This window comes from Rhincodon typus, unplaced genomic scaffold, assembly GCF_021869965.1.
Source record: "Rhincodon typus isolate 14 unplaced genomic scaffold, sRhiTyp1.1 hic_rhity00002677, whole genome shotgun sequence".
Classification (NCBI taxonomy): domain Eukaryota; kingdom Metazoa; phylum Chordata; class Chondrichthyes; order Orectolobiformes; family Rhincodontidae; genus Rhincodon; species Rhincodon typus.
Genome location: NW_025968315.1, coordinates 4,890 through 25,000, shown reverse-complemented (window position 1 = coordinate 25,000; position 20,111 = coordinate 4,890). Strand labels below are relative to the sequence as shown.

The window sequence follows — 20,111 nt, the reverse complement described above, 5'->3', positions numbered from 1 at the left end:
AACAGCATGCAGACCTTTATCCACAAAGGTAAGTTAGGAGACCAATTTAACAACACCTTTTGCCTTTCAAGAAGGGCCACTGGACATCTGTTTTCTTTCCTTCCTCTCTTCTTTTTCTTTCTTTTTTTGTTTTTTGTCTTCCCCCCTCTTCTCTCTTTTTCTCCTTCTCCTGGCCTCCAGACTCAGCGCAGGCCCAGCTTGGCAGTGCCTTGGTGGACTTCCGGTCTCAAGGTGATTGCTCAAAGTGTGGTTCCCATCGTGACTAAGCACTTAAAGACTGTAATATTTGAACTTTCAGCTTTATTTCTTTTTCTACTTAAACCTAAGAAGGTCTGCAATGTGTAACTTTTAACCTTATTTCATATGTTTCACGCTATGCTATAAATACTGCAATGTCTAACTTTGTTCATTCTTAAGATTCCGTACCTCGACACTCTGAATGCAGGTACAGTAAGTGATTAGGAATGGAAATGGAACATCATTTATTGCTAGAGGATGAATATAAGCATAAGGATGTTTTGCTACAGTTGTACAGGGCTCTGGTGAGACTACATCTGGAGCATTGTGCACAGTTTTGGTCTCCACGTTTAACAAAGGATCTGAATGAGTCAGAAGTCTTTCAGAGAAGGTTCACTCAACTGGGCCCTGCATTAATTATTTTATGAAGAAAGTTTGAACAAGCTGGGACTATGTCTACTTGAGTTCTCAAAAATGAAATGATCTTATCGAAGCACAGAAGGTCCATGAGGGAACTTGACAAGGTGTACTGAGCGTTACTCTGGGGAGGCCAAAACTAGGGATGCAGTTTAAGCGTAGAAGTTAAGAGGGAGAATTTATTTTCTCTCAGGCCTTTTGTCTATTAAATTCACTTCTTTATATAGCAGTGGTGCTAAGTTAGATATATTCTTGACCGACAAAGATAGTCAAAAGTTGTAGGGGCACAGACAAAGTAGAGACCACAGTCAGATCAGCCATGATCTTATTGGATGGTAGAGCAGACTAAATGAGCCAAAGCATGTGCAGCTTTAAGTAAGCAGCTATGTTGAACTGTCAAGAAGTTCTGGAAGTACTTGGGTCAGGCAGCAACTTTGGAACAACAGTGTTTCTGGTTGATGACCTTTCTTCTATTCTGAGAAATTGGGACAAGTTCTGGGGCAAGTGGGACCTGGGCAAGCCGGACTGGTTACACCTTAATGGGACTGGGACTGATATCTTTGCAGGGAGCCTTGCTAGTGATGTGGAGGTGAGTGCAAATTAGCTGAATATTCAAAGATTTCAATGCTTAAGAAGGGAAAAGGAATTGCACTGATGGATGTGATCAGTACATCAGTAATGGAGGATCTCAAATTGTTTTTCTGATGTATGGAATCTGTTTGAGTGGAGCTAAGAAACTGCAAGAGGCTGCAGACATTAGTTGGAATTATTTATAGGACAACAAGTAGTAATGTTAGTGTGGGACATGGTATTAATCAGGCGATGAAAGAAGCTTGTAGTATAGGCAATGCAGATTTCATGGGTGACTTGAATCTGCACCAATTATGAGAAAGGACTAATTAATAATCTTGTTGTGAAAGAGCCTTTAGGGATGAGTGACCACAATGTTAGAATTTTGTTTTCTGCTTGAAAGTGCGATTGTTCAATCTGAAGCAAGCGTGTTAAAATTAAATAGATAAGTTTTGAAGGCATGAGATGCAAATTCAGAGGTTTATTTGGGAAAATAAATTAGAAAGCATGATTTTAGGTAATGGTAGTCTTTAAAGGGCTATTTTATGACTTGCAGCAACAATATATTCCTTCAAGATACAAGGTTTTAAAAAAAAGTAGCTAACTATAGCTAGCAAAGCAACTTATGATTGTATAAGATTTAAAACTGTCAGAATAGCGCTAATTCTAAGGATTGAGATTTTTTTTGAATATAGCAAAAGAACCAAGAAACTAGTGATAAAATGGAGAATAGAATATGAATGCCATCCAGTGAAAAAGATAACTGACTGTAAAAGCTTCTGAAGTTGTGTTTTTTAAAAAAAAAAAAGAAATGTTTGGCTAAAACAAATATGGATCCATTACAGGCAGTGTCAGGGAAATTTATAATGGGGAAAGAGATTTGGCAAAGACAGAACTAAGGATTCAAGTGGTTATGGAGAATGAATTGTTTAAGGAAATTAATATTAATAAGAGGGACAGGAGAAATTAACAGGATTGAAAAGTTGCTAAGTTCTTAGGACCTAATATTCTATGCCACAAATTGTTGAATGTGGCAATAGTGATAGTTGATGCATTGGTGAATTAAAATTATTGGAGAGTTAGAGTTTGGAATGATTCCTGTGGATTGAAAGATAACAAATGTCACCCTAGTATTTAAGGAGGGAACAAGAGAGAAAACTGCAAACAGACAGACCAAACCTGTTGACCTTGCGTCACTAGAAAATGCCAGAATTTACTATGAAAGATGGGATAAATACACTAGATTGGCATGGCCGGCATAGATTTAGGAATGGAAAGCCATGTTGGCGAACTCAGAATTTTATTGAAGATATTATCAACAAAATTGATCAAGGAAAGCTGATGGATATAGTCTATTTAGATTTTCAGAAAGGCTTTGATAAAGTCCACTACAGGAAGCTGATTGGAAAATAATGCACATAGGATTGAAAGTAATGTCTTGACGTGGCTTAAGGATTGGCAAACAGATCAAAGTGAAAGTAATTAGGTCATTCTTGCATTGGCAGGCTGGGAATAGTGGAATGCCACAGAGATAAGTACTTGAGCTCCAGCTGGATATCAATGAATTGGAGGTTGGAACCAAACGTAATATTGCCAAATTTTCCAAAGAATGAGTCGTAGCTATGTGGGAAATTCTGTTTTTAGAATCACGTAAAGGGGGTTTGGGAGGCTTAATGAATAGGGAAAAACGTGGCAGATGGAATATCCTGTGGAAAAATGTGGGGTTCTCCACTTTGGTAGATGGAACAGAATGCTTCTTTTAAAGTAGGAAGAGTTTGGAAAGCGTAGATCTGCAAAGGGACCTGGGTGTTCTTGGTGATAATTCGCTGAAGGGTAATCTGCAGGTGCAGCAAGCTGATGGAATTACATTAGAAAAGGATTTGACTACAGGATTAGTGATGACTGGGTTCGATTCTTTAGGAGTTTGGTTACACCACTCCTGAAGTGCCATACAGTTTTGGGCTCCTTTTATCTGAAAGAAGATATTAGGAATAAAGGGAATGCAAACAAGATTCAGCAATCTTGTTCGTGGTATGCCGGGACTGCCCTCTGAAGAGCACTTGCCCAAAGTAGGCCTATGTTCTCTAGGATTTCAGAGACGTGATCTCATTGACACTTCTTTTCAAAAAAAAACTTAAGTGTACATGCAGGTAAGAGGTTTCCCCTGGTTGGAGAGTCTAGGACCAGGGGGCACAATTGGAACAAAAGGGTGTCTGAGATGAAAAATTATTTTATTATGAGGGTTTTGAATCTTTGGAATTGTCTTCCAGAGAGAACTCTGTAAGCTAGGTCTTTGTTTAAGGTAGAGGTTGATGGGTATCTGATTACCTGTATCCCATTGGTAATGGCGTTGTGGTGGCTACAGGTCATTTGAAGTTTTCAAATTGGCCATGATTGTACCGAATGGTAGAGCAAGCTTGATGAGCTGCATGGACTACTCCTGTTCCTGTTTTTAGACAGTGTTCCAGAATCCAGCTCCTTCTGGGAGGTCATACGTGACAGATCTGTTAGAATTATTTATGTAACTTGTGTGTTATCTCCTCCATGTAGACATGATCTATTTGGATTTCCAGAAGACCTTTGATAAGATGCTGCACAGGAAGCTGCTACCTAACATAAGAGCCCATGGTGTTAGAGTAGCGACATGGATGGAGGTTTGGGTGATTGGCTGAAGGCAGAGAGTAGGGATAAAAGGGTCTTATTCAGGATGGCAGCCAGTGACTAGTGGAGTTAGAGTCCTAGAGATGGACAGGATGGAAACAGATCCTTCAGCCCAATTCTTCCATGCCAGTCAGATATCCTAAATTAATGTAGTCCCATTTGCCAGCATTTGGCCCATATTTCTCTAAAACCTTCCTATTCATATACCCATCCAGATGCCTTTTAAACATTATAATCATACCCACCTCCACCACTTCATCTGGCAGCTGATTCCATACACGCACCCTCTGCATGGAAACACTTGCCCCTTAGGTCCCTTTTTTAAATCTTTTCCCTCTCACCTTAAGCGTATGCTCTTTAGTTTTGGACTTCCCCCACCTTGGGGAAAAGACCTTGCCTAATTACCGTATCCATGCCCCTCATGATTTTCTAAACCTCTATAAGGTTACCCCTCAGCTTCCAAAGTTACAGGGAGCATAGCTTATTCACTCTCTCCCTATAGCTCAAACCTTCCAACCCTAGCAACATCCTTGTAAATCTTTTCTGAGCCATTTCTAGTTTCACAACATCCTTCCTATAGGAGGGAGACCAGAATTGCAGTAATCCTCCAAAAGTGGCCCAACCAATATGGAGTCCATGTTGGGAAAGCAATGGTTTGTGTTCTACACTAACAATCTGGATGAAGCATTGTAGTTAGTGTAAAGATGACTCAAAGATAGGTGGAGGGACAGGTAGTGTTGCAAAAGTGGGGAGAATGCAGAAGGACCTGGACAGGCTGGGGGAGTGGGCAAAGAAGTAGCAGGTGGAATTCAATGTGGCAAAGTGTGAGGTTAAGCACTTTGTTAGGAAGAATAGAAGCATAGATTATTTTCTAAATGGGGAAAGGCTTCAAAAATCTGAACCATGAAGCGACCTAGGAGTCAGAGTTCAGGATTCTGTTAAAATTAATTGCAAGTATGTTTGGCAGTTAGGAAGACAAATGCTATATTAGCATTCAATTCAAGAGGATTAGTGAACAAGAGCAGAGGTATAGTGCTTCAGCAGTACAAGGCAGTGGTCAGACTGCAGTTGGAATATTGTGAGCAGTTTTGGGCCCCATATCTAAGGAAGGACTGGCTGGCGTTGGAGAAGATCCAGAGGAAGTATACAAGAATGATCCCTGGGATGAGGGACTTTTCGTATAGGCAGTTGAGGATTCTGGGTCTGTACTCAGTTGAGTTTAGAAGGATGAGGGAGGATCTGATTAACGCTTATAGGATACTGAGAGGTCTGGATAGAGTGGATGTGGAGATGATGTTTCCACCAGTAGAAGGGGCTAGGATCTGTAGGCATAGGCTCGGAGTGAAGGTACGACCTTTTAGAACTGAGTTGGGGAGCAATTCTTTTCAGCCAGAGGATGGTTAATTTGTAGAACTCATTGCCTCAGAGAGCTGTGGAGGCCAAGTCATTGAGTGTATTTAAAACCGAGAGAGATTTTTAATTGCTATGGGGATTGAAGGTTACTAGGAGAATAGGGTTGAAAAACATGTCAGCCATGATTGAATGGTGGAGCAGACTTGTTGGGCGGAATGGCCCCAGACACACCTGTTCCACACCTGTCATCGTTTCAGAAGTCAGATCATTCTTCCTGGGAGTCAACCCAAGGAAAGCGATGGGCCCGGGCGGTGTCTCCAGCCGAGCACTCTGATCCTGTGTGGACCAACTGGCGGAAGTATTCACCACCATCTTCAACCTCTGCCTCATTTAAGCCGAAATCCCCACCTGCTCCAAGTAGGCTACCATCTTCCCCATACCCAAGAAAACATGTGTAGTCTGCCTTAATGACTACCACCAATAGCTCTGACTTCAATCATCATGAAGTGCTTTGAGAGGCTTGTCATGGCTCACATCAACTCCAGTCTCCCAACCTGCCTTGAATCCCTACAGTTTCCCTACCGTCGTAACAGGTCCACAGATGATGCCATACCCCTAGGCCTGCACTCGTCCCTGGAACATCTAGACAATAAAGACACCTATACCAGACTCCTGCTGATTGACTACAGCTCCACCTTCAACACCATTATCCCCTCCAGACTGATCTCAAAACTGCGTGACCTTGGTCTTGGCTCTTCCTTCTGGAACTGGATCCTCGGTTTTCTGACCCATAGGCTGCAATCGGTGAGGATAGGTAACTGCACCTCCTCCACAATAACACTCAACACTAGAGGCCCCCCAAGAATATGTCCTCAGCTCCTTACTGTACTCCCTGTACACCTGTGACAGTGTTGCCAAATTCCGAATGAATGCCATCTAAAAGTTCACTGACGACACCACTGTAGTGGGATGGATATCTAACAACGACGAGTCAAAATACAGAAGGGAGATAGAGGGCTTGGTGGCGTGGTGCAATGAAAGCCATCTGTCTCTCAACGTTGGCAGAAGTAGAGAACTGATCATCGACTTCAGAAAGGAAGGAGGAGAACATGCCCCCATCTACATCAGGGGAACTAAAGTTGAGAGGGTGGAGAGCATCAAGTTCCTCGGAGTGACGATAACCAATGACCTGTCCTGGACTTCCCACATAAATGTGACGGTCAAGAAGGCACAACAATGCCTCTTCTTCCTCAGGTGGCTCAGGAAATTTGGCATGTCCATAAAATCCTTCAACTTCTATAGCTGCACCAATGAAAGCATACTGTTTGGGTGCGTAACATTCTGGTATGGCAACTGCTCTGGCCAGGACCGTAAGAAACTACAGAAGTTGGCATGCACAGCCCAGAATATGATGGGAGCCAACCTTCCATCCATGGACTATTCGCATAGCTTGTGGCTGCAGAAAGGCAGCCAACATCATCAAAGTCCCATTGCACCCTGGGTAATGACCTCCTACAACCTCTTCTGTCAGGCAGAAAATACAGAAGCCTGAACATGTGCACAAGCAGGTTTAGGAACAACTACTTTCCAGCTGTTATCAGACTGTTGAGTGTGATGTAATGTAACCTGTATGCCTCTAAGCTTTTTGATCTATACATCTTTTGCTTGTTGTGATCTGCCTGTATTGCTTATAAATAAAGCTTTTCACTGTGTATTTTGGTACACATGACAATAAATCAATTGATCAATACTGTTCATGTGTCTTATGGTTGAAAACAAACTCTTGACTCCATTTTTCCACCTTGGTTCTGAAACCCTTAATGTCCCTGTCCAACAACAATATGTAAAGCTGAATCTTTTACATGTTTATTTGAACAACATTTAGCATGGGTAGCTGTTGGAGGATGTTTTCCAGATTTCAAAGTGCTTCCTGATGTAGACCTTGATGTCAAATGGCCAATCTCCAAATTAGAATACAATCTCTCCACATAGACAACGGCACTGTTTTCTCACTTATGAGTATATTTATGCTGTAATTGCAGTGTTTGTACAAATGTTGCAGTTGTACTATGAGCAGACCTTCAAAGAGCAAAGCAGACCTCAGTCCTACTTGAGATGTAGATTATTTGGGTATTACTAAGACAGCCCAATGGCTCAGTGGTTAGCACTACATCAGTGGAGTACAGTGGAGTTTGCACGTTCTCCCTGTGTCTGCATGGGTTTCTGCCGGGTGCTCCAGTTTCCTCCCACAGCCCAAAGATGTGCAGGTTAGGTGGATTGGCCATGGTAAATTGTCAATAGTGTTCAGGATGTGTAGATTAGGTAAGTTACGAGGAAAAGCGGTAGGGGGATGGGTTTGGCTGGGATGCTCCTTGGAGGTTTGGTGTGGACTTGTTGGGCAGGAGGGCTTGTTTCCGCACTGTTGGGATTTTATAATTCTATGATTCTACTGCACTGTAGAGATTGCTACCTAACAGATGAGATCTTAAACTAAGGCACTGTCGGCCCTCTAGCCATACAAGATTCTGTACATGGTTTAAAAAGAAGTGGTGTTCCTCTCTGCTGAACACACTTTTCCATGAACAACGTTATAATCTAATCATTTATCTTATTGCTGTTCATGGAACCTAACTGCAAGTTGGTCGCATGTTTCCTACATTACAAAAGTGATTCCACTTCAAAAGCAAGTAGTTGACTATTCTTAGCAAGGATCTGAACAGTTAAATGTAAATGCAAGCTTTCTTCTGCATTACTACTTGTTCAATTCTCCTATTGGTTTAAGTTTTTCCATTTCTTCCCAAACAGTTCCGTGCTTTAGCGCCAATGTACTATCGGGGATCAGCTGCTGCAATCATTGTATATGATATCACAAAAGAGGTAAGAATTTGGACTTGGCAAACAATTATTTCCAGGGTGGAATTTTTTTATATCCATTCAAGGGATGTGGGCATCTCTGGTGAGGCCAGTATTTATTGCCCATCCCTGAGAGGATTGCTGAGAGGACAAAAATAGAAATTGCTGCAAAAGCATCTGTGGAGAGAAATCAGTTAATGTTTCGCATCAAGTGACTCCTCCTCAGAACTGGTTAGAGGTCAACTACGTTGTTGTAGGTCTGGAGCCATGTGCAGACCAGACCAAGTGAGGATGACACATGCCTTAGCAAAAAAGGGCATTCGTGATCCAGATGTGTTCCCTAACCATAATGTAGTTACATGGTCAGTACTAGGCCAGCTTTTAATTCCAAATTTATGTTGAATTCAAATTTCATTATCTGTCGTGATGAAACATGACAGGAGGCTGGAGTTGAAGGTGACATGACCACTATCAGAATTCAAAAACATTTTAAAACTCTTGGAATATTACATACTGACATCCTCATTTCTTGCCAACTGAATATTAGTGATACAACCTCCTGTTCCTCAAGTTTGAACTCCAGTTAGTTCCTTGCTATGCCAAGTCCCCAGACTGATTGGTCTGTTGCTGTTTGACAAAAGAGGCATGTAATGAAAGTTGTTGAGGAATTCATGTTTTCTATTCTAGTGAAGGGTTAGTTTAGTTTATTTTTGGTAAACTATCTTTCCATAAGTTCACTGTTTTATAAGCAAGGGAAATAATAAATGAAAGAGCTGCTCACTCACTTCAATGTTGTGGCTGCTCCTGCCATATCAACACAGTTTGACAAGATATCATCTTGACCCCTAATAATGCTATATTGACTCCTAAATAAAAACTGAAAGAACTGCGGATGTTGTAAATCAGAAATAACCACAAAAATTGCTGGAAAAGCTCAACAGGTCGGACAGTATCTGTGAAGAGAAATCAGAATTAACATTTCGGGTCCAGGTTCTGAGGAAGGGTCCCCAGACCCGAAATGTTAATTCTGATTTCTCTTCACAGATACTGTCAGACCTACTGAGTTCTTAAAACCACAGAAATTGCTGGATCTTGACTCCTACTGTTTCAACTCTTTCACTGTCTGGAACCTTTCTCCTTCACCAGGTACATGGTTCCAATCTGTATAATGAAGCTTCTCCATCCTGTTCAGAGGAATTCCTAGGGGAAAAAACCCTTTTTATTTTCGAAAGAGATGTACAACTGAAAAAAGGACAACTTACAGTGCATGTGAAGCAGTTTAATTTTCAGTGTAAATAATTGGCAAGCTTGGGCTTCCATTGCCTTGCAGTCTTCTGAACAAAGGCAACCCATGGAAGCTAGACCAAGTCAAATAGTGCTTGGTACTTGATGCACAGGCAAGTGATCCTGATACTGCTTGCCTGTATCTTGTCAGCAGGTGCTGGTAAGCAGTCTCTTGTGGACAATTAATCTAACTGTCCAAAAGAAGACAAAGTAGACATGATTGCAATTAACCATTTTGACAATATGCAGTTAATTCTTGTTGTCTCAGGAGTATATAAGAAATGTCAAAAAAGGTGAAAATTGGTTACTTTTTCTTTAGAACCTACATGAAACATGTTGTATCAGTGTAATTTTTTTGCAGTAATTACTCTGTTCGTACTCTTGCACAGGAGACATTACAAACGTTGAAGAACTGGGTGAAGGAACTGCGACAGCATGGACCTCCAAATATAGTTGTAGCAATTGCAGGAAATAAATGTGATCTTACTGATGCCAGGTATATAGCACTGTCCCAGAGTTGGTGTGAACCTTTGACAACGTGCTTTTATGTTTAATAGCTAGTTGCTTTTTAAGAATATCCAGCATTGTGCTTTGATAAAATGCTCCCTGCAAGGCAAATATTTGCCTCCATTGCACCATTGTCAAAGGCAAATGAACCAGAGGGTGGGAGTAAGGGACAAAGAGTAGCATTCATTCCAGGTCTGTACACTCGTACCCACTCACAGGAACAAGACATTCATTTGTAATTCAGTTGAGGAGCAGGAAAGCTGATGTTTCAGAAATCTGAAGAAGGGTCTCAACCGGAAACGTCAGTTTTCCTGCTCCTCTGATGCTGCCTGGCCTGCTGTATTCCACCGGCTCCACACTGTATTATCTCTGACTCCAGCATCAGCAGTTCTTACTATCTCTCATTTACAATGAGCAGTGGTTGGGGGTTGCTGCAGGTCCTCCTACGCTTGGAAAATGGACTATTCCCCACAGCTCAGGTGTTGCAAGCTGAAGATGTCTGTTTACATACAAATTGACTCACTGGATAGGACACTAGAAATCAAGTCCCACTATTCTCAAGAGTCCTCATAAAAGTGAAAAGGTTTAATCAAACCCTTCAATGTCTTCAATTTACTGGACTGATAAACCCATGTTAAAAGATTCTATAGTTAGAAGAAAACAGCTACTTTGATAAATGGATTGTTACTTTTCTGCCTTCAGTTGAAAGCATGAATTACTAACTTAACTCTCTACAATTTAGATTCTTTTTTTTTTTTTGAAAAATCTCCACACCTACCAAGAAAGAGACGAGACGTGAAATGTGGGTGGGGAAGAAATTAAAAATTTTAAAGCACAGTCCTAGCATTAGCCCAGATTACAAGAGTCAATAAGATGTTTACCCTCAGTTCCTGTCCAATTCCTTCCAACTCTGAGGTCATGAGGTTGGAGATGTATCAGTTCTGTGTTTCTTTCACTGGTTAAGTATTTGCCTTTTTAGTGTCCCTGAAGGTGATTTTTCCCTTTTAATCCTTCAAGAAAGGAATTTGCAGAGAGAGATCACAGAGTAGCTAGCTGCTCAGAATCTCTCTCTCAATTTGCTAATTGAGGGATTAGAGGGAGATTTTCTTCCTCACAGGCTGGATGGTTCTCCTGTACTGCCCAAACAGGCTATGGCCACTCACCCATGAATCAAACAAGAAATTGTTACTATGCTGACTACTCTTGAACGCAAACAACTGGTACTGGTAAGGAAAAAAAATTAAGTCTGACACTGGATAAAACTGCCACTGACCTGAGGTGTCTAGCATCCTCCTGCATTGCTTGAATAACACAACATTGTAGATGCAACACAAAATGAGTTCTGGTAATTCATTTCTCTTTAAACTGCAAAATCTTCCACAGTACCTTAGTTTAAAGCTGTACCTTTCCCATTTTAGTTTTTTGCCTGCAATCAAAAAAAAAAGTAGCCTTTCCTTTTTAAACAACTTAAAGCAGGATTAAAATTGGACAAATACTATAAGGAAATTCATGTGCTAAGAATATACATCTTGCAACTTTTATTGGCAAGTATTGATAAAATATTATGTCAACACTGCTGAACTGTGGTGAAAAGCAGTTCGTTCATCGATTACTAACTTGCCACGTGTCTGGAGGACAAATAAACAATCCCCATCAGTAATATCCTCCAGTTCATAATTCATTCATATTTCCTGCTTTTGAGGATATGCCACCGAATAAGCATTGAATATATTAGCATTCGGACACACACTTTTTGCACTAAGGCTATTGTTCAGGATGACCATATTGGGTTAAAGTTCAGATGATTGACAGATCCAGCAACACTTGGTTGAGCAACCAATTTAAAATGAGACCTGGAAATAGCTACCTTCTAGGTTGCCTTAATAATGATATAACTGAATTCCTATGTTGGGGGATAAGCAATTAAGGTAGATAGTCGCCTTTTCCCTTAACTTTCAGTTTTGTTGGTTTTTTTTTGCAGAAATAAGATATAGTCTATAAACTTCTGAACATTAGTCTACGCCTACTCCTATTTAATCCGTCAAGCCTGCTCCACTATTCAATATGGTCTAGTTGTGGTTTCAGCTCCACTTTCTTGTCTACACCCATAATCCTTAACTGTGTATCAAAAATCTAACTCAGCCCTGAATAAGTTTAAAGATCCAGCCTGTAACAGCTTTTGAGAGCAAAACCTTTTTCTTATCACAGTTTAAAAATAAGCCAGAAGTTTAAGACAGATGTCCTGTAAGTTTTAGTGCCTTCCACAAGACAGAATATTCTCCTCATGTCTATTTTCGCCGGTCCCCCCCCCCCCCCCCCCCGCAACATTAATCTTTCAATAAAATGATCTTTCATTTCTTCTAAACTCTAATGGATATAGTTTAACCTTTGTAACCTTTCTTCATAATATAAGCCCTCAACCACGAAATGAATCCAGCGATCCTTCTCTGAACTGCTTAAAATACAATTAATCTCTTTCGAATAAGCAAGTCAAAGTCAGCTGCAGATGCTGGAGTCAGAGAGAACAGTGTGGAGCTGGAGGAACACACCAGGCCAGGCAGCATCAGAGGAGCAAGAAAGTTGACCTTTAGGGTTGGGACCCTTCTGTCCTGACACAAAACGTCATCTTTCCTGCTCCTCTGATGCTGCCTGGCCTGCTGTGTTCCTCTAGCTCCACACTGTGTTCTCTCTGACTCCAGATGTGCTCTTAGTAAGGCCCTGTACAGGTGTAGTAGAACTTCCCTATTTATGTTCTATTTCCCTTTTTCAGTAAATGACAGCATTCTAATTGGCTTCCTAATCTCTCTTCCCATGCTTGTGATTCACGTATCAGGATACCCAGATCCTGCTGTACTACCAAATCGTACAATCTTTCTCCACTTAATTCATGTACTGTTTGTCTATTCTTTTCTGCCAAAATAGACCAGCTCATTTTACCAATGTTGTACTCCATCTGTCAATCTTTTGTTCACTAATTTAACCTGTCTATATTACTTTACTGATTCTCTGCCTTCTTTTGACAACATACTTTCCTACCTATTTTGGTGTCTACGCAAATTTAATTACCATACATAGTCTCCTTTTCCAAATTGTCAATATAAATTCTAAGGATTTGAGGTCCAGGACTGATCCCTGTGGCGCTCGACTTGTTACAGCTTGCCAACCTGAAAAGGCCTGTTCGTCTGTGTTTCGTGTTAGCTTACCCATCCTAATATATTACCTACAGACCATGCGCAGCAATCTTTGTCACAATCACCACTTTTAGGAAATCCAAATCCATTACATCTACTGGTTCCTGTCTATTCACTGTAAATCTTACTTTGTCAAAAAACTTTTTAATAGATTAGTAAAGTAAATTTAGGTATTTCCCTTTCACAAAGCTATGTTTGCTCTGCCTGATAACGTTGTGATTTCCTAAGTTACTTACATTTCACCTTGATAATACATTTCAGTACTTTCTTTATGACAGATATTACGCTAATTGACCCATTGTTTCCTGTTTGCCGCCTTCCTCCTCTCTTAAAAGTGCGAGATTTGCTATTTTCCAGTCTCCTGGGATCCTACAGAATCTAAGCAATTTTGGGATATTATAACCAAGGCAACTGCTATCTGTGCCAACATCACTTTGCATATCCAAGGATACAGGCCATCTGATCCTGCTAACTTAACAGCCTTTTAGATCCAGCATTTCCTCACACTTTATCCTCTAATGATGTTTTGCTTTAAGTTTATTCCTTGTCACCCCTTGATTTTTAATTGTCTATGGTGAGTTTAAGCCCATCTATTATGCAGACACACATAAGATATCTGTTCAAAATCCCTGCCATTTATTTGTTTTCCATTATCAATTCCCCGGAGAGACTTTGGCTTTAGTTCCTCCTCTTCCATTTGGGTAAATATAGAAGCTCTTCCTATCTGGTTTTATATTCCTGCTAGCTTTCTTGATTAATTATTCATTCACTTGAGGTTTAAAATACTAATTATCACCCAATATACTTTTAAAATATAGCATGAAATTCAATTGCGTTGTGGTCACCATCATCTGAAGTGATTGATTTATCCTGTCTCATTGCACATCACCAGGCCTAAAATAGCCTACTCCCTGGTTGACTCTGCAATGTACTCTTAAATTGTCTTGAATATATCTCTAGGAACTCATTTTCCAGGCTATCTTTGCCAATCTGAATTTCCCAATCTACATGTAGATTAAAGTAATTCCTAATGATTGTGGGTATACTTCCTGTGTATCCTTTTTTTTGTGTGTGTTGTGTTCTGTTAGGGGACCTATAAAGTACTCTCTCAAATTGCCTCTTGCCTTTCATAGTTGTTATCAACCTAATTGTATATTTTGATCTTTCAAGTTTAGGTCATTGCTCAGCACTTTGAAAATACCATCCTTAGTAGATCTACATCACCACATTTTCTTGGCTTTCTGTTATTCTGATATATCTTGTACTGTTTGACATCCAGGTCCCAGTCTTGGCCATTCTTTAATCCTGTCTCTACAATGCTTATAAAGTCAAACATGCTATGTATCTCTGTGCTAGCCAGTCATCCCTTCCTGATTATGTGCTGCACTGACCAAAGTCTTTTTACACCAGAGGTTTTCTTTCTACTGATGTGGCGGAAATATAATGAGTGAACAGTAAAAGAAAAAGCAAGCATCGCAAACTTCCAATTTACTGGGGTTTTTTCTTTGGCTTGGGGTGTCTATGGTAGAAAAATGACACTACAGTCGTCTTAGTCGGAAATGGTTGGATCACTTACATTTAATACTGGTTATTTTGTGATGTAGATGTTGGCAAAACTCCCTAAGATGCTGCTTTCTCCATTTTGTCGTCTTTTGGAAACAGAGTGCTGTGGATTCAAATTGGCAGCTATATTGCGGTAACTTAAAATTGTAATAGGACCATAACAGCTAGGAGCAGGAGTAGGCAATTCAGCCATTTGAGTCCATTCAGCTGTTTGTTACAACCATGGCTGATCATATCTTGGCTCTACTTTCTCCCCAGTCTTCACAACCCTTCAACCCATTACTAATTTAAAAATCAGTCCCCTCCTAAAGGTGGGGATGAAAGGTTCGCCTTCAGATTGGCAATGTGGGACCAGTGGCGTTCCACAAGGATCAGTGCTGAGACCACAGCTACTTGTAGTATATTGAGGAAGGAAGCAAATGTACTGTGGCCAGATTTGTAGGCAACACAAAAATAGATGGAAAGACAGGTTGCAAGAGGGATACACAGTTTAGAGAGGTGTTATTAAGTTCAGTAAGTGGGCAAAATGTTGATAAAGGGTATAATGTGGGAAAATGTGAAGCCAATCGTTTTGGAAGGGAGAATGAAAGAACAGCATATTAAATGGAGAAAGAAAGCTTATTTAAGAAAAGATATAATTTCATTGGAGGCAGTTAAGAGAAGATTCACTCTGATCCCTGGTTTTAGAGGGATTGTCATATGAGCCAAGACTAAACAGGTTGGGACTCTACTGACTGGAATTTAGAACAATGAGAGGTGATCTCATTGAAACAATTTGGATTCTTAAAGGACTTGACAGTTCCCAACTCCTAAGGGCATCCCACCCAGACCCAACCTCCCACCTGGTCCCTGTAACACTGCATTTTCCATGATCAATCCACCCAACCTGCATATGTTTTGGACTGTGGGAGGAAACCACAGGACCGGCGGAAACCCACACAGACGCAAGGGTAATGTGCAAACTCCACACAATCGCCCAGGACTGGAGTTGAACCTGGGTCTGTAGTGCTGTGAAGCCGCTGAGCCACCATGTTAAGGATTTCTGGATTTGTCAGACTGTGTCACCATCTGCCTGCTTAAAGTGTGCCCCAGCAGCAATAAACCAAGAAGGTAGATGTTCATTATTTGAGAAACTATATGCCATTAGAGACCAGATGTGTTAGGCAACACTTGGTGCTTTTTGAACAAAAACTAAGTTGCTGGAAAAGCCCAGCAGGTCTGGCAGCATCTGAAGGAGAAAAGAGTTAACGTTTCAGGTCCGGTGACCCTTCCTCTTGGCTTTTTTGGCCCTGTCATTAGAAAGCTGGCTGTTCTGCCTGCAAATGAAAACCTGAATCCTTAAGGTGAATCACAGCTTCACCTCATTCTTCCTGATCTTGTGATTATTCTGTCCATTATAATAAAGTATTTGTAGCTCATCAAACTCTTTGCATTATAATTTGCATTTTATCTGCTGCTCTTTGTCGTCTCTAATAGAAAGCTTTTAATCTAATATAGGGTTTTAAATGTTACTTGGAATGATGGCCATTACAGGCCTAATTATTCCCTCCAAACAGGCCCCAAAAACTGGTGAACAAACATCTGATTTAATCTTTTCCAAAAATTAGAGGTTTGAAGCAGATGTAACTTATCTTGTTATCGTTCAACTATATTAATCCTTTACTGAAAATCTTTCCTGAATTACACAAAGCAAGCCTGAGCTCATCTTTTTGTCCATTTATTACAGAGAAGTACTTGAAAAGGATGCCAAGGATTATGCAGATTCCATCCATGCAATCTTTGTGGAAACTAGTGCCAAAAATGCCATTAATATTAATGAGTTGTTTGCAGAAATCAGTGAGTATAGCTTTAGCTGTACAAAGAATGTTAAAATCATTGTTTGATATTCTGCTTGCTTGAAGAAAGTTCCATACTCTTTCTATCCAAGGAAAAATGCAGTGTGAATCTTAAAATGTCTTGTTGGTTGCTACTGAACTAGTGAGAGGTTGTTAATGCCCAGCTGTTTTAGAACTTCTGAACCTCACTGTACAGTTGACACTCTGCAGTTTGAGATCTTCAACAATGTATCTCAAAACTCCACACCTCTTAAATTTTGGTACAAAGGTATAAGCCTCTGATGTAAAATAATAAGGAAGCCACTCAATAGCTCCTGAGTTTCAAGGCTTGCAGTCAAACCAAATAACCTTTTTTTCCCTTCTGTGTCTTCCCTTCAAGTCTGGAGTTTCAAAATGTCTAATGAGCTACAGCAAACTTACATTGACTTGATGTGATCATGGGCATTTGTCTTCTAACACCAAACTCGATGTGTTATTAATCATATGTGCTTGAAATTATAATTACAATTTAATTTGGTAGGAAATGTCTGTTCTCTGTAGCATTTGCCAAATAGTGATGTACTAGAGTTTGGCAGAGCAGGCTGTGACTGAGGCCAAGTCTTTTATAAAAAAAAAAATAAGAAATCTGAGTAGGACCATAAGACATAAGAGCAGAAATTAGGCCATTCGGCACATCGAGCCTGCTTTGCCATTCAATCATTGCTGATAAGTTCCTCAACCCCATTCTCCTGCTTTCTTCCCGTAACCCTTGATCCCCATGATAACCAAGAACCTATCTATCTCAGTCTTAAATGTACTCAATGAGCTGGCCTCCCAAGCCTTCTGTGGCAGTGAATTCCATAGATTCACCACTCTCTGGCTGAAGAAGTTTCTCCTTATCTCCGTTCTAAAAGGTCTTCCCTTTACTATAAGGCTGTGCCCTCAAGTCCTAGACTCTCCCACCAATGGAAGCATCTTCCCAACATCCATTTTGTCTAGGCCATTCGGTATTCTGAAAGTTTCAATTAGATCCCTCCCTCATCCTTCTAAACTCCAATGAGTACAGTCCCAGAGTCCTCAAATATTCCTCCATACGTTAAGCTTTTCATTCCTGGGACCATTCTCGTGAACCACCTCTGAACCCGCTCCAGGACCAGTACATCCTTCCTGAGATATGGGGCCCAAAACTGCACACAATACTCCAAATGTGGCCTGACCAGAGTGTTATAAAGCCTCAGTAGTGCATCCCTGCTTTTTATATTCAAGTCCAATCAAAATAAATGCCAACATTGCATTTGCCTTCCTGACTACTGACTCAACCTGCAAGTTTACCTTGAGAGAATCCTGGACTAGAACTCCCAAGTCTCTTTGCACTTCAGACTTCTGAATTTTCTCCCTATTTAGAAAATAGTCCATGCTTTTATTCTTCTTACCAAAGTGCATGACCTCACACTTTCCCACGTTGTACTCCATTTGCCACTTCTTTGCCCACTCTCCTAACCTGTCCAAATCCTTCTAAAGCCTTGCCACCACCTCAAGGGACACCACCTGTCCCTTCACCTATCTTTGTATTGTCTGCAAACTTAGCCAGAATGCCCACAGTAAGAGTAGGCCATTCAACCTTTTGAGACTGCCCCACCAATCAACAAGATTATGGCTGATCTGTTTCTGGCCTTAATTTTACTTTACTGCATGCTGTCTAATAACCCTTTGCTCCCTTGTAGGTCAAAGCTATTTTAATTTATTTTCCCTGTCTTTTTAGGTCGTCGGATTCCTTCAACAGCTGTCAATCCACCGACAAACAGTAAAGGATTCAAGCTGAGGAGACAACCATCTGACCCAAAACGTAACTGTTGCTGACCTTTTTCCATGAATGGACTTCTTCGGAGCAACATGTAAAAAGATGGATGGATCCCTGTAAAACCATCCCTCTTGCATTCAGTCTTTCTGCTGTGCTCTCCTTGAAGGAAGAGTAATAGCTATTCCCAAAATTATAATTCCCTTTTTCCTGGATAAAAGTGCTCTGAGCAACACTTTGACTGCTTGAGTTCCACACTTCGTGTCCGAGAGCAGAGAAACCTATGAACTAAGGAATGGTTTAAATGAGGTTCAGCAAGAGTCTGGTGCAGAAGTGCAAAACAAAACTTTATGGGTTTTTTCTTTGTGTGTAGATAAACCTCATTATTGCATAAAAAGGGAAATTATAAAAACTGAAGCACTTTTTGTTTAGTTTGTGTTTTGTAATCAACAATTGGATTCCCTTTTAAAAAGTACACTTTGTTGCCCCACAGATTTGTGATTCTTGTGTTAAACCTGTTGAACCCAGTTTTCAGAAATGCATAGCTAAGCACATAACTACTCCGTACCTGTAACTCTCCAAAAGAGCCTTTTCCTTTTTGTTTAAGGAAGGTACAGCTCAGTCTGTAGAACAACTATTTGAACTCCAGCTCATGGGATTGAAAGGATCAAAGACACCTCGATCTGTCTGTTATCCTCTACAGCTGTTTCCTTTGGCCGTTAAGAATATCCAAGTGAGATGAGGTACTGTCACTTCTAAGTAAGCAACATGATGGCTTGTGTACTGTTGATAGGAGAAAAATTAGAATTACTCTTGAAGAAATGTCTAGTTATACTTACTATGGTGGCTAATAGAATAAATACACCACATAATGTGATCCCAGGCCTGATCTGTCTATTATTGCCAGATTTGAGCTGGATGGGGAGATCTATAACTGACTACAAAGAAGAAAAGTTAAGTACTCCTGCTCCTGATGACCCTCTTGCTGAAACTTTGAACATGTGAATATAAGGTGAGGACAATCTGGAGCTCTGCTTTGATCTGCTTCCAGTGAAGCACTTTGCCAAAGCTCACTGCAGAACCTCATGTCTGAAGGTGAGCCAGCTGGTGAAGGCAAATATCAACTCTCAGTCAAGAGTTTTTGCATTCAAAAGGGGAGACAGCCTAAATCTATACACAGTAAAGAATAATGTTTTGGGTATAGGGAAGTATTCTTGTCTCTTTTGTTTAGTCAGCTAAATTCTGATTGGTGAAACAAGGCTATATTTCTGAATGTGGGGCAGAGGCTTGCACATTCTCCAAAAGCGGTTTCCTCTAACTTCGAAGTTCTGAGATTGGACCCCAAGCAAGGGAATGAAGTCATTGTTGGCTTGTTTTCTGATGTCCTATCTGTGTGTGAATGCATATCTGCCAACCACACTGTCTTAGTGGATGCTGAGGGTTTTTAAAAATGTAAATCAGAAGGGAGCTTTTGCTTTAAGATTTTAAGGAACACCCAGATGAACACTAATTTCCTTGAACATTCTAACTTAATGCAATTTTGAGCTTTTTGGTGGCCAGACCTGATCAGAGACCAACCAGTTTTCGTTAAGTGTACTGTATTGTCAAAAAGTATTCAATTGATTATAGGTAGCCAAAACTAGATCAGTTAGTTATCAAATTGTATTTTTATCTCTTTTGCAAAGTATTTGGAGAGTTTTTTTCCCTTCATCAAATTCAGGGTCACACTTGGGAGCTTGGGAGTTGTACTAAGGAAGTTGGGAAGAGTCTGCAGGTTAGTGCTGGTTCGCAGCCGTCTTGCTGTATCCTATATTTCTATTTGCAGGCAAAGTGAGTGTGAAATTCTGTTGAAAAATTTGTGAA

General features: G+C 40.5%; 1 protein-coding gene across 1 annotated transcript; it reads left to right on the top strand.

Moving 5' to 3' along the window:
• The first annotated feature begins 7,671 nt into the window (after positions 1-7,671).
• LOC125480987 (ras-related protein Rab-22A) lies at positions 7,672-19,125 on the top strand. The gene is made up of 4 exons (XM_048593328.1): positions 7,672-8,115; positions 9,765-9,871; positions 16,363-16,472; positions 18,213-19,125. Exons 1-4 carry the CDS (start codon positions 8,062-8,064, stop codon positions 18,308-18,310), a joined length of 369 nt encoding a protein of 122 aa, XP_048449285.1. The 5' UTR covers positions 7,672-8,061; the 3' UTR covers positions 18,311-19,125.
• The last annotated feature ends 986 nt before the right edge of the window (positions 19,126-20,111 follow it).